The sequence below is a fragment of the Capsicum annuum genome, chromosome 1 (assembly GCF_002878395.1).
Source record: "Capsicum annuum cultivar UCD-10X-F1 chromosome 1, UCD10Xv1.1, whole genome shotgun sequence".
Taxonomy (NCBI): domain Eukaryota; kingdom Viridiplantae; phylum Streptophyta; class Magnoliopsida; order Solanales; family Solanaceae; genus Capsicum; species Capsicum annuum.
In genome coordinates, this window is record NC_061111.1 from 254,363,417 (window position 1) to 254,375,830 (window position 12,414).

Below are 12,414 nucleotides of genomic sequence, written 5' to 3' on the forward strand. Positions count from 1 at the left end.
CTAATCGATCGGCCTCTAGAGTTGTCCATAGATGGGAGATAGCAGATACCCCATAAAATTAGTCGCGGTAGGCACAAACTCACCCGAAAATATACAGGGTATAAGTCAAAGTTATTAAGTTCTTGTGAACGTACTAATCGGCTTTTAGATTCGTCCATAGATGTAAGATAGCAAATACCCTACAAAGCTAGTCGACGTAGGCACAAACTCACCTGAAAATATACAAGGTATAAGTCAAAGTTATTAAGTTCGAGTGAATTCGTAACTAATCGTCTTTTGGATCCGCCCATAGATGTAAGATATCAAATACCCTACAAGATTAGTCGAGGTAAGCACAAATTCACGTGAAAATATACAAGGTATAAGTAAAAGTTATTAGCTTAATATGAATTCATAATCGCTCGGCTTCTATATCCGCCCGTAGATGGGAGATAGCAAGTACCTTATAAAAATAACTTTGAGGTGTACACAAACTCGAAAATGTACAACGTATAAGTAAAAGTTATTAAGTTCAAGTGAATTCGACCGATCAACCTCTAGATCTACTCATAGATAGGAGATAACAGTTAGCAGATACCTCATAAAATTAATTGAGGTTCTCACAAACTCACCCGATAATATACAAGGTATACCATATAAGTAAAAGTTATTGATCGTTCGTCTAAATTCGCAACCGGTCAACCTCAGTATCCGGCACGCATCCGCTCATAGATGAGAGACAATAGATAACTCATAAAACTAGTCGAGGTGCTCACAAACTCACCCTAAAATATACAAGGTATACCGTATAAGTAGAAGTTATTGAGTTCGTCTAAATTCGCAATTGATCAACCTCTAAATCTGTTCATAAATGGGAGATAGCAGATACCTCATAAAACTAATCGAGGTGTTCATAAACTCACCCGAAACTACAATTATTAAAAAATATATCTTAGAATCCAAAAGTACACTTTGTACATATATTCTTTTTAAAAAATACATAAAAAAATGAAAAAAATGGATGTTGAGAGTGGGATTTGAACCCACGCCCTTTCGGACCAGAACCTTAATCTGGCGCCTTAGACCAACTCGGCCATCTCAACATTTGTTGGTTTTTTGTTTTATCTTATATTTATACTAAAGTTTCCTTTTGTCCCATTTTAGTTGTCAAATTTTTCGTTTATACGCATTTTAAGAAATCATAAATAAGAATGTAGTTTTACTAATTCACCCTCAAGAATCTTTTGGGGACTTTACAAACAAGTATTTACACTAATGAGGGTAATGTGGGAAAAGTGTACTCCTATGTTCATTAGTAGCTGTCCACTATTGACTTGACACGCATGTTAAATTTTACCTATCACCCTTTGAATATAATTAATTCAATGCTTTAAGATATGTGCTGGATAATGTCTGTAATTAATAATGAGTAAATGCTCTGTTTCCACCCTGAACTATACACGAAATTACTGAGACACACTCGAACTTTAGGAGGGTCTTATTACCCCTGGACTAATTAAAATCGTATTTTTGGTAACCTTAGTGCCTACGCGGTACATATGTGGCACATCAGTGAATCAACACACTGAAGGTCCACGTAGGCACACGTATGTGCCGCGTAGGCACTAAGGTTGCCAAAAATACGGTTTTAGTTAGTTCAGAGGTTAATAGAACCCTCCTAAAGTTTGGGTTTGTCTTAGCAATTTCGTGTATAGTTTAAGGTGGAAACAGAGCATTTTCTCATTAATAACTAAGGATAAAATGGGTAGAAATAGATAAATTATCCATCGATTTTTCAAACTAGGCAAATATTATTGAACATCTATTTTTATCATAGCGAATAAGTAAAGACAGACGGAGGGCGTAATTAATTCTCCCTTGATTTAGTAAGGTAGACAACTAATATGTGACAACGTGACAATGGACGCAAATGCCAATATATACACTTTGTTGGCATTTGGAAAATATTTAGTTGAAAATTGAAAAAAGAGTATTTGAAGATTAATAATCCGTTTGGCCAAACTTATAAAATCAGCTTATTTACCAGTTTAGTTAAACGATATATTTGAAAAAGATTTAAGTTATATACTCTAACAGCGTAAACTTTTGCATAATCCATTGCAATTTAATTGGTTGTAATAATAAGTTTAACAAGTGCACAACACTCTGATACTACGATTATCATACAAAACTTTATATCTAATCAAACACCAGAAAATAAATCAATCGATAAAATAATAGTTGGGTACTCAGACTTCATCAAAATACTAAAAGAGAAAAAAAAATCATCAATAGAGCGAATTGTAGGTCCAAAAGGTTGCGAGAATGGAGACTGCGCATATGAAGAGCGAAGGGAGAAGAGTTACATTCAACAACATACTCTCACCTAAGTAACCCGCGAGAGTTATGGTCGCGTCTGCAATCACACGAGCAATGGTTCCAGCTTCCGTAGACAAGAGGCCACCGTTGTAGGTTCCACGAGAGAGTCTAGATGACATGACTCGCGACAGGAGTGACAGATTTACACCTGAAGCGGGACAAAATTTGCACACCACTATCATTCAGAAAAGATCGTGGGGACATAACACATATACGTATATAAAGGGCAGCCCAGTGCACTAAAGCTACTGCTATGCGCGGTGTCCAGGGAAAGACCTTGAATTTCTGCCAGAGGTATGTATATATAGAAATAAATTCACTTACATCAACGCGCTACAGTTAGCTTAATATATCTGTTCACAGTACTACTCGACAGGCAAATTATGTATAGAAACGATGAAACTAGAAGCCGGTATATGTCATTCCATTCTTTTCGCGTTCATGTATCTCCTTTTCATGACAGAAACATAGAAGCAGATCACATTTCTACAGATTTACACCTGACGCGCGCCAAAAAATGTACACCATTATCATTCAGAAGATCGCGAGGTCTCCCAAGTTTTGTTATATGTCAAAGAAGTGTTTTAACAACGAACACCACATACACGTATATATAGAAATAAATTCACTTGCATCAATGCGCTACAGTTAACTTCTAAAGTTAGCAACTTCTTTAGATCATGATGCAACTTGTTGCTGGTCGATAGGCAAACTATGTATAGAAACGATCAAACTAGAAGCCGGTATATGTCATTCCATTTTTTTCTTGTTCATATATCTGCTTTTTCTTGACGGAAACATAGAAGAAGATCACATTTCTACAGATCATTATCTCCGCTTCCATCAAGCTTCGTCAGTTTGAGCACAACTTTTATCAAACGACATGATTTTTGGTAAGTAAGACGATGAAAAGAGGGGATCATACCTTCTAAAACTTCAGCAGCTACGAATAATAAGAGCCCCGAGCAGACATATTGTGGCACAGAATACGGGATTATAACATTAAAGCTCAAGACTATACCGATACAAACCATAATTTCAGATGCCAACAGAATTTGCCTGCAAACGAAAGAAACTCAGTATTCAATTTCGATCATGAAGATTTAATATGATAAACACATTGCGAAAATTTGCCATTTTAACATATCGTTGAATAGGATGTCCACCTTCTGTCTTTTTAGACGCATTACAAGGCGAGAATTGAACTCTAGGCAAGGCAATCATGACGCCCACATTTATAACTCAACTCATTTTAACGTAACCCTTTCAAAATTGGGCTAATACGTAGCTCAAAACGAATTATTTTCTACTCAAGAATCGTTGAAGAAGGCAAATGCTATAGACCATAACCATTTGCAAGTAAATAAAGGAGACTAAGTAGTTTTAGATAACAATCTCCGTCACAGGTAGCATCGGAAATTTCATACAGTTGCATCTCATTAACATATGCGTATGCAAAAGAAATTACATGTCCTCGAACATGTTACTTATATAGCTTCCAACAACGACAACAACAACAACATACCCAGTGTATTCCCACATAGTAGGGTTTGGGGAGGGTAAGCGTAAGCAGTCCATACCAATACCTCAGATGAAGTAGAGAGGTTGTTTCCGATAGACCCTTGGCTTAGGACAAACACCAATATAACAAACAAAAAACCATAAAAACACACAACGGAATGATACAAGAAACAAGACACCCATAAATTACCTGTCCTCGAACATGTTACTTATATAGCTTCCAACAACAAGATTTACTGGAAGAACCGTGAGGCCAAGACACGCAAGGAAAATCGCCACAGTGCCCGTTGACCAGCTGAAGTAATATGTCGTGACGACACTAGACTCTGAAAGTAAGATCTCCATTGCATATTTCAGCATAAAATAGATCAACAACTGAACCTGAAAACATGAAGGAGTCGCGTAAGTGGTCGTTAAATTTCATGTCTTTCTATTAGACAACCAAATCGTATAGACTCATGTCAAGCAGACGTATGCGCCATCCTTCTTTTCTTCCCTTTCTAATATCACGTTCCTTCTTTTGGTTTCGACTATTAGGAAAAACTTGCGGGAAATAGTAAAACTTATGGACTTTCATAAGAGTAATCTATGTTCTTAAGGAATTTAAGCCTCATTGTGGCAGAATTACTTTAGGATCTACAAAGCCAAAACGAAATCCAAGTTAGAAAAACTTGAATTTCCGAAAGAAGATGTTCCAAGTTTTTTAGAATATCGAGAAGAGAAGAAGAATCTGATTGTTGCACCAAGGGCGTGACCTAGTGGACAATGCATTACGAACCATGAGGACTCAAATGTAAATCCTAGCGGAGCCAAAAACGCTAGGTAATTTTTTCTCATCTATCCAAGCCTTGGTGAACATCATTAATGGTAGTTGTGGTGGTGGGAGTCAGTAGGTACCCCATGGAATTAGTCGAGGCACACGCAAGCTGGCTCAGACACCATAATTATCAAAAAGAGAAAAAGAACTATGTTTGCTAGACCGCAACTGTTTAAACAAACATAACTCTTTGAACAGACACTTCTAATCGCCGCCTTCAAATTAAAAGTTACGCTTGCATTCTCTTCTATTTCCGGTCACTAACCACACTAACGTTGTTAGAAGTATCATGATAATTAAAAGCTCGAGTTAAAATAAGCGGGGGAGATCAGAGTTGAATATACCTTCACAGAAGGAGTGAGCAATCTGTATGCTGCTGCTATGGAATTAGCAGGTTGATGAGAGTCCTCGGAAGCTTCTTCATCCTCGTCTTCTTGTTCATCCTCGTCTTGTTGATTCTCCAATGATTTTAACAACAATGGTTCCACAACGCCTTTTTCAAGGGAATCAGGTTCTATCGATAGAAATGATTTACTATCAGATCCTTTTATATGCGACGTTTGATTAGTAATGGCTAATATAACTAAAGCGAAAAGTAGGACATACCAGCCTTAGACTCTTGAGGAACGTTGTGTTTTTCAGTATCGCGAACTGGTTCTTTAAAAGAGTACCACAGCCATATCAAATAAACGAGCCACGAAATAGCCATAAGCCAACCAGGCAAAGTTTCTTTGTTGAACGTTATCTTGTAAATCTTAAAATTCGTCTGAAGTACACCGGCAAGTGCAGGTCCACATGCCATTCCAAGCGCGCTGGCACTGACGAAACCCGCTGAAGCCTGCATCCGTATTTTAAGTGGCACACAGTCACTGATGTAGCGTCGGTTCACTGCTCTGGCGGAACCAAAACTGCAATTCGAGAAGAGAAGGGTAAGCCACCATATTGTCAACTTGCAAGGCTTATGATTTAGTGCAAAGTTCATCATACCAAAACTAGATGGGGTCGACTATATGAATCCTCTATATTCATTTGGTTTTATTCGGGTTCCTTGATCATCAGAAATTTTTTATTTTTCCAAGTTAAAATTGATGGGGCGCCTTGTAGTAACTGGTAAAGTTGTTGAAACATGACCAGGAAGGCACGGGTTCAAGCCTTGGAAACAGCCCCTTGCTGAAATGTAAGGTGAGGCAGCGTACAATAGATCCTTGTGATCGGACCCTGAGCATAACGGGAGCTTAGTGCACCAGGCTGCCCTTTTAGGAAGGGGAGCCTTGGAGTAACCGGTAAAGTTGCTGCCATGTGACCAGGAAGTCATGGGTTGAAGCTTTGGAAACAACCTCTGGAAAAAATGCAAGGTAAGGCTACGTACAATACACCCTTGTGGTGGAGCCCTTCCTCGAACCCTGCACATAGCGGGAGCTTTAGTGCACTGGGCTGCCTTTTTTTCAAGTTGAATTTGATTCACATGGTACCGATGTTTTACTTCCAATAATCCATGAGAATCAATTCACAACAATATGATTTTATAGACCATCCTCTAACCACTACCATCTAAATTATTGAATAAAAGAAAACAATATGTATTGATGCAGACAGATGGAGAGAGTGGAAGAGAGAGGTTTACCCGCAAAACAGCCGACCGATAAGCAGAACCGATATTGATTTGAGATCATAAGCCAACGCATACATGACGTTCCCAATAAAAAGAACTATACTGCTAAATATCAGAGGTCTGAAATAAGACCTATTTGACCAAGCACTGAAATACACGGACGAAAAGATCTGCGCAACAGCCATGGCTCCGATAACAATCCCACAGGCAGTTGCAGCGGCACCAAGGCTCATAGAATAATCATCTGCCGTTGGTACAATAATATACGTATTGACCATGTAAAGGAAAGTATTCGCTAAGTTCAACAGGAGCGACATAAAATGGTATCTCTGATCATCAACTTCTTCCTCGACTGGAGTTGGTAACTCCTCTTGCATGATAAGTGCATGTTGGGCCATAAAGTTGAGGAAGTTTGTCGAATGACTTAATCTATCGACAGCTGCCTGCATTGAGTCAACCACAGGATCCTGCAAATAGTAATTTGTGTCACGTAAAGTGGAACAAGGGGAGTCGTATTCATTAAAAAGAGCCGAAATGTATGAAGCTGATTAATCGAAGTAAACTAAACCTGGAGTGGAAGAGATGGCTGGTCATAAATTGACAAGTAGCTTCCTTGACGGTCTTGAAGATCTGCAAGATTACGAGATATTGCTCCAACAACTGCGCCTAATCCCTGCAATCATCGTTCAGGGATAGCTTGAGTTAGGGCATACTACAACAACAACTACGACATATCCAGTGTGATCTCACAAGTTGCGTTAGAGCATACTAGTGAAAACAAATCCGAAACAACATTGCAGTAATGAGTTAAGAGGCGAAGCTCAGAAGAAGAAAAACGTAGTAGCAACAGTTGTCGGTGTTTGGGCCAGCTTGTGTGCGCCTTTAACTAATTCCACACGGTACCTACTACCTCCTACGAGCATAGGTACCAGATAACTCTGTCCGCCAAGGCTTAGCAGCGGTAGCATTATTATAGTAGGAAGAAGAGTAGACTAGCATTATTACAGTTGTCGGTGTTTGGGGCAGCTCTTGTGCGCCTTTAACTAATTCCACACGGTACCTACTACCTCCTACAAGCACAGGTACCAGATAACTCTGTCCGCCAAGGCTTAGCAGCGGTAGCATTATTATAGTAGGAAGAAGAGTAGACTAGCTCGTTGAGTTTAGAAAATTACCACGTGCTTGAACACTTGCTGAAGTTGGGAATAGGGATGATTAGCTCGGGTTTTGACATAATAATCAGTGAACTTATAGCCAAAACGTTTGTCAAACTTCTTAAGTATCTTCCGCAATCCAATAGCATTTATTTCAACGAAATAGAGAAGCTTTAGAAGATCACGTCCCACAGCTTGATAAGCTTCCCGCAACTCGTTTATTTTGGCTATATCAGGCTCCTCTTGAAGAGACTCTTTCTGTTCATTTAGTTCCGATATCCTGCTCGCAAGAGCTCCTTGTTGTTCCAACAAAAAGAGAACTATTTTTTCAATCTGTAACGTTAAGAAGAATAATATCAGATCACCGAGATGTGGCTGAAGCCTTCTTCGCTATAAGAAATATCCTTTCGATCTAATACAGTATGCGTAAATCTACGAGAAAACATATACGTATTCAAGAGAAAACTAGCAAGTTCGTTCATAAAATTTTCCTAAACCACCAACGGAAGTTATATGCCGATTATATTTGTTTAGCACCGCTCTATCCTAGATAGAACTAATGAGCAATGAGGCGCACGCCTTAGTACGTTGTCTATAGTGAAGTGCAACTAAAACGAGGCAAAGTGCCCTCCTTAAATGAGCCTTCGACAACACTGATCAGAACATCGACAGAGTAAGCAACAAATTATGCAACAGCCACAGCTAGAAACAAATATGACAAAGAAGATATCGATTGAAACAAGAACCGGGTTTTTTCCCTAAATTTTCCACAACTGATTAATTTTCGGAGACTGAATACTGATGAAGATACTCGCAGCTAATGTACAGCATACGTTCATAGCTCTTATCATAATTCTAGTTGAAATAGACATGGATTCCACTTCGAGAAAGGACCAAGAAATATCTCGATGGAAGAGCAAGTAATCAATCGAAGAGCCTCCAAAATAACTCTTAAGAATAAACGTTGACAAACTTTGACGTTGATAAATTGTCACAGGATATGCACACGTAGGGATGCAAGTGCATCGATCTATCCCATTTCGTTACCTGGTTGTCCAGCATTCTGGAGAAATCCTTAAGAACAAATCGCCGATCCAGTACTACAGCTTGGCTGTGGTTAGCATACTGCTTAAGCTTCTTCTTCATCAATTTGTAATTGATATAATATCTGCAATTAAACACGCAAAAATAGTAACAACAAAATCGATCTTCACCATTTCACTAGGAGGATTCGAAATATGAAGAAGTAAACGCATGAAAAGCCGAAGGGGTTCAACATCTTTTATATATACATAAAAGATGATTTTAATCATATACAAACAATGTAATTTCCCGTCGAAGGGAGTTCATCAACCATACATAGCTCACCCTTGCATTCGACAAACCTTGTTTTTCTGCATTGCAACTACTACTATCCATTAGGATCGTAAAAATGTTTGTGTTATTAGGATTACGATAAGGTTTGTGGTCACCAGGTATACAGCAGATATATCCTAAGTTGCGCGAACTCTTCACTTTCAATGCTGCACCTGTGTTTGATTCTTCAAAAACACACTACATTTGGTGAATCCAGCAGGTACCCGTTGACATTTTTTGAAGAGTCCGAGCAACATAGGATATATCAAGTTCACTATATAACGTATATTTAACACAAAAATTTAAAGCAGTCTAGTTTCCTTCACTATATAACGGATAACGAACATACTCTTGCCATTCTTGGACTTGTCTTTCCTTCAACTTCTTCCCAAAAGACACCATTTTTTACCTGCGTTAAAACAAAACGAAAGGGGACTGAGATAAAATTGCAAAACCAGGTTTCTACTGATGCGAAGTCGACTTCCATAGAGAATACAGCGAGTGTATTTGGGTGCCGGACACTTAATAAATACGTACTGAAACAACTGAACACTAAGATCATTTTCGTTTCCTTTCTATGATTAGCGGAACAAAATCATCTTATAATGTACGATATGACACAACAAATTATACTAGTATTTAGAATTTGATCTTATACAATGACAACATATCCAATATAGTCTCACAACGTGGGGTCTGCGGAGTGTACAGTGTAAGGTAGACCGTACCCCTACCTTAGAGGTAGAGAGGTTGCTTTCCGATAGACCCTCAGCTCAAGAAAAAACAGTCAAGGAAAAAAATAATGAAAGAACAAGAAACGACATACAGTAATAGCATAGTAGTACAACAAAATAATACTAGTCGAACTACAAAAAAAAAAGATCTTATCACATTAAATCAGAAGAACATTGCAAAATCATGCCTAGTCGAAATGGCTTGGTCTGTGACTAAAGCCTCGAGAACAAAATTTTAACATATATACGACATGTTTACCTACAGAAACAGATGAAGCCTGTTATCTATGAGTTCAACTGAACCTAGTATTTTCGACATGGAACATACATATATATGTGAAAATATCAGTTACATTTTGAACTCATCGGTTCAAATCCTGGATCTGCATTTGCAGCTACACAAATACATTTGCGGTCGCGTACAGTGGCAGAGCCAGGATTTCTGCTGAGGAGGTTCAAAATCTAAAGAAAACTCACCGAAGGGGATTCAAAATCAACAATATATACATAAAAATTATTTTGATCCGTCGAAGGGGGTTTAGAAGAACCCCCTATTACTAGACTGGCTCCGCCTCTGGTCGCGTATCATAAACCATCTCAGCAATTGAAGAAGCCTTAGTATATGCATACAATTCTAGGCACAACGAGTTCACACACATCATTGTCCATTTTCACATCAAAAACTATTCCAGTTTTTTGAATTTCATACCTGAACTATTACGTTTATGAGTTTCATACCTGAACTATCACCAAATGTTTATCGAAACACACCTTAACTACAAGTTGCTAACTTTTCCTACCTGAATTATCACCATCATTCGTGTAAGAAAAGTGAACAACTGATAACTGAAGTGTGTTTCGATAAACACTTGTCGATAGTTCAGATATGAAACTCAATAAAACAGGATACTTTAGGTGTGTTTCGACGAACACCAACAAACACTTATCTCTGCTTTTATATAAACATAGAAAAATTCACAGATTCACAAAATTCGAAAATCTCTTGAATAACAATTTGATATATATCATAGTTTTGATATTCCATAGTTTTGGTGTTTTTAGATAAATATTACTGTGTGTCTGTGCGTAATAATTTCGCAAACATAGACATTTGCACATTCACAAAAATTGTTCAAAAATACACAGTACTCGTAGCTGTATAACTTTTGAATATTAATACAAACAAACAAATTAAAAACTCGTAATGAATAATTTCTTCTACGGATTTTCCTAAGCAATTAATCGTAATGAGACATGTAATATTATTACTGTGTGTCTCTGTGTAATAATTTCACAAACATAGACATTTACACATTCAGAAAAAATGTTCAAAAATACACAGTACTCATAGTTGTATAACTTTTGAATATTACTATACAAACAACAACATACCGAGTGTATTCCTACATAGTGGGGTCTAGGGAGGGTAGAGTGTACGCAGACCATACCATTACCTCAGGTGAGAAGTAGAGAGGCTGTTTCCGATAGACCCCGGCTTAGGACCGATAATAATATAACAAACAAAAAACGTAAATGTATAGTACAATATGCAAATACACTAACACCGCTATCCTCAAAATAATACTACAGCCACAACATAATACTAGAAACTATCTAACCAAAACCATAGACATTACACAACACCATGAACAAGAAACTTCAGACACAAAAGAAACACTCCCCTACTGTTACCGACGCACTCTCACCCTGTAACCCTCTACCCTAATCCGCATCATCCACAGCTTCCTATCAAAGGTCATGTCCTCTGTAAGCTGTAATTGCTCCATATCATGCCTAATCACCTCCCTCCAATATTTCTCTAGCTTACCTGTACCCCGCCTAAAACCATCCATACACAAGGTCTCACACCTCCGCACTGGAGCATCAGAACCCCTCCTCATCACGTACTCGAACCAACCTCCTCATCACGTACTCGAACCAACGTAACCTCACTTCTCGCATCTTGTCCTCCACCGAAGCAACTCTCACTTCTCCCGAATAATCTCATTCCTCACCCTATCTTTCCTGGTAAGGCCACACATCCATCGCAATGAATAATTTCTTCTACGGATTATAAAATCAATTAACGTAATGAAACATGTACCTGAACGTAAACTCCTTAGATGAACATCAACAAATACTAAACTTTGCTTTAAAAAAAAAAAAAAAAACTCTTCAGATTCCCAAAAATATAGAGAACTATGAGCTGAATAATTTTTTTCAGTTGTAAATATATGAATACTTTGTAGGTTTTGTATATTGTAGATATGGTGATTTTAGCTAATATTAGTGTGTGTCTGTGTGTAAAAAATTGGCCATGAAGAAGAATATGAGAAGAGTTGTAATATGATTAGGGAAATTCGGCTTTTAATTCGTTTTTTGTTTGCATAATTCACTATTTTATATGCTCCACGTGTATTTTTAAATAAAATAAATCCCCGACTATTTTAGTTTAATTACAAAAAATTTGGACATTTTGTATAATTACGAAAAATTTTGATTTTGAATCTATCGAGATACATAATTAGCTCTTGATATATCCAACGATGATACATTTTTTTTTCTTTGTAAAGATACATGATTAGCTCCCGATACATTTTCTCCGATTTTGGATCTGCCGAGATACATAATATATTCAACAAAGATATATTTTTCGTTGTAAAGATACATAATTAGCTTCCGATATATTTTTTCTGATTTTGAATCTGTCAAGATACATGATTAGCTCCCGATACATTTTCTCCAATTTTGGTTCTGTCGAGATACATATTAATACATTTACGAAGCTACATTTTTTTCTTGTAAAGATACATAATTAGCTTTCGATATATTTTTTCTGATTTTGGATTTGTCGAGATACAT

General features: G+C 37.5%; 1 protein-coding gene and 1 non-coding gene across 2 annotated transcripts; both read right to left on the reverse strand.

Moving 5' to 3' along the window:
- Positions 1-1,001: 1,001 nt before the first annotated feature.
- Positions 1,002-1,082, reverse strand: TRNAL-AAG. Its single transcript has one exon. It is a non-coding gene; the product is annotated as a tRNA-Leu (tRNA).
- A 988-nt stretch (positions 1,083-2,070) lies between these two features.
- On the reverse strand, positions 2,071-11,949 carry LOC107851509 (SPX domain-containing membrane protein At4g22990). The gene is made up of 11 exons (XM_016696567.2): positions 11,657-11,949; positions 9,168-9,227; positions 8,510-8,630; positions 7,484-7,795; positions 6,877-6,981; positions 6,321-6,775; positions 5,303-5,604; positions 5,041-5,210; positions 4,070-4,260; positions 3,284-3,417; positions 2,071-2,506 (listed from the first exon to the last, which is right to left on the reverse strand). The coding sequence occupies exons 2-11, from the start codon at positions 9,218-9,220 to the stop codon at positions 2,268-2,270; spliced, it is 2,082 nt and encodes a 693-aa protein (XP_016552053.1). The 5' UTR covers positions 9,221-9,227; positions 11,657-11,949; the 3' UTR covers positions 2,071-2,267.
- Between the last annotated feature and the right edge of the window lie 465 nt (positions 11,950-12,414).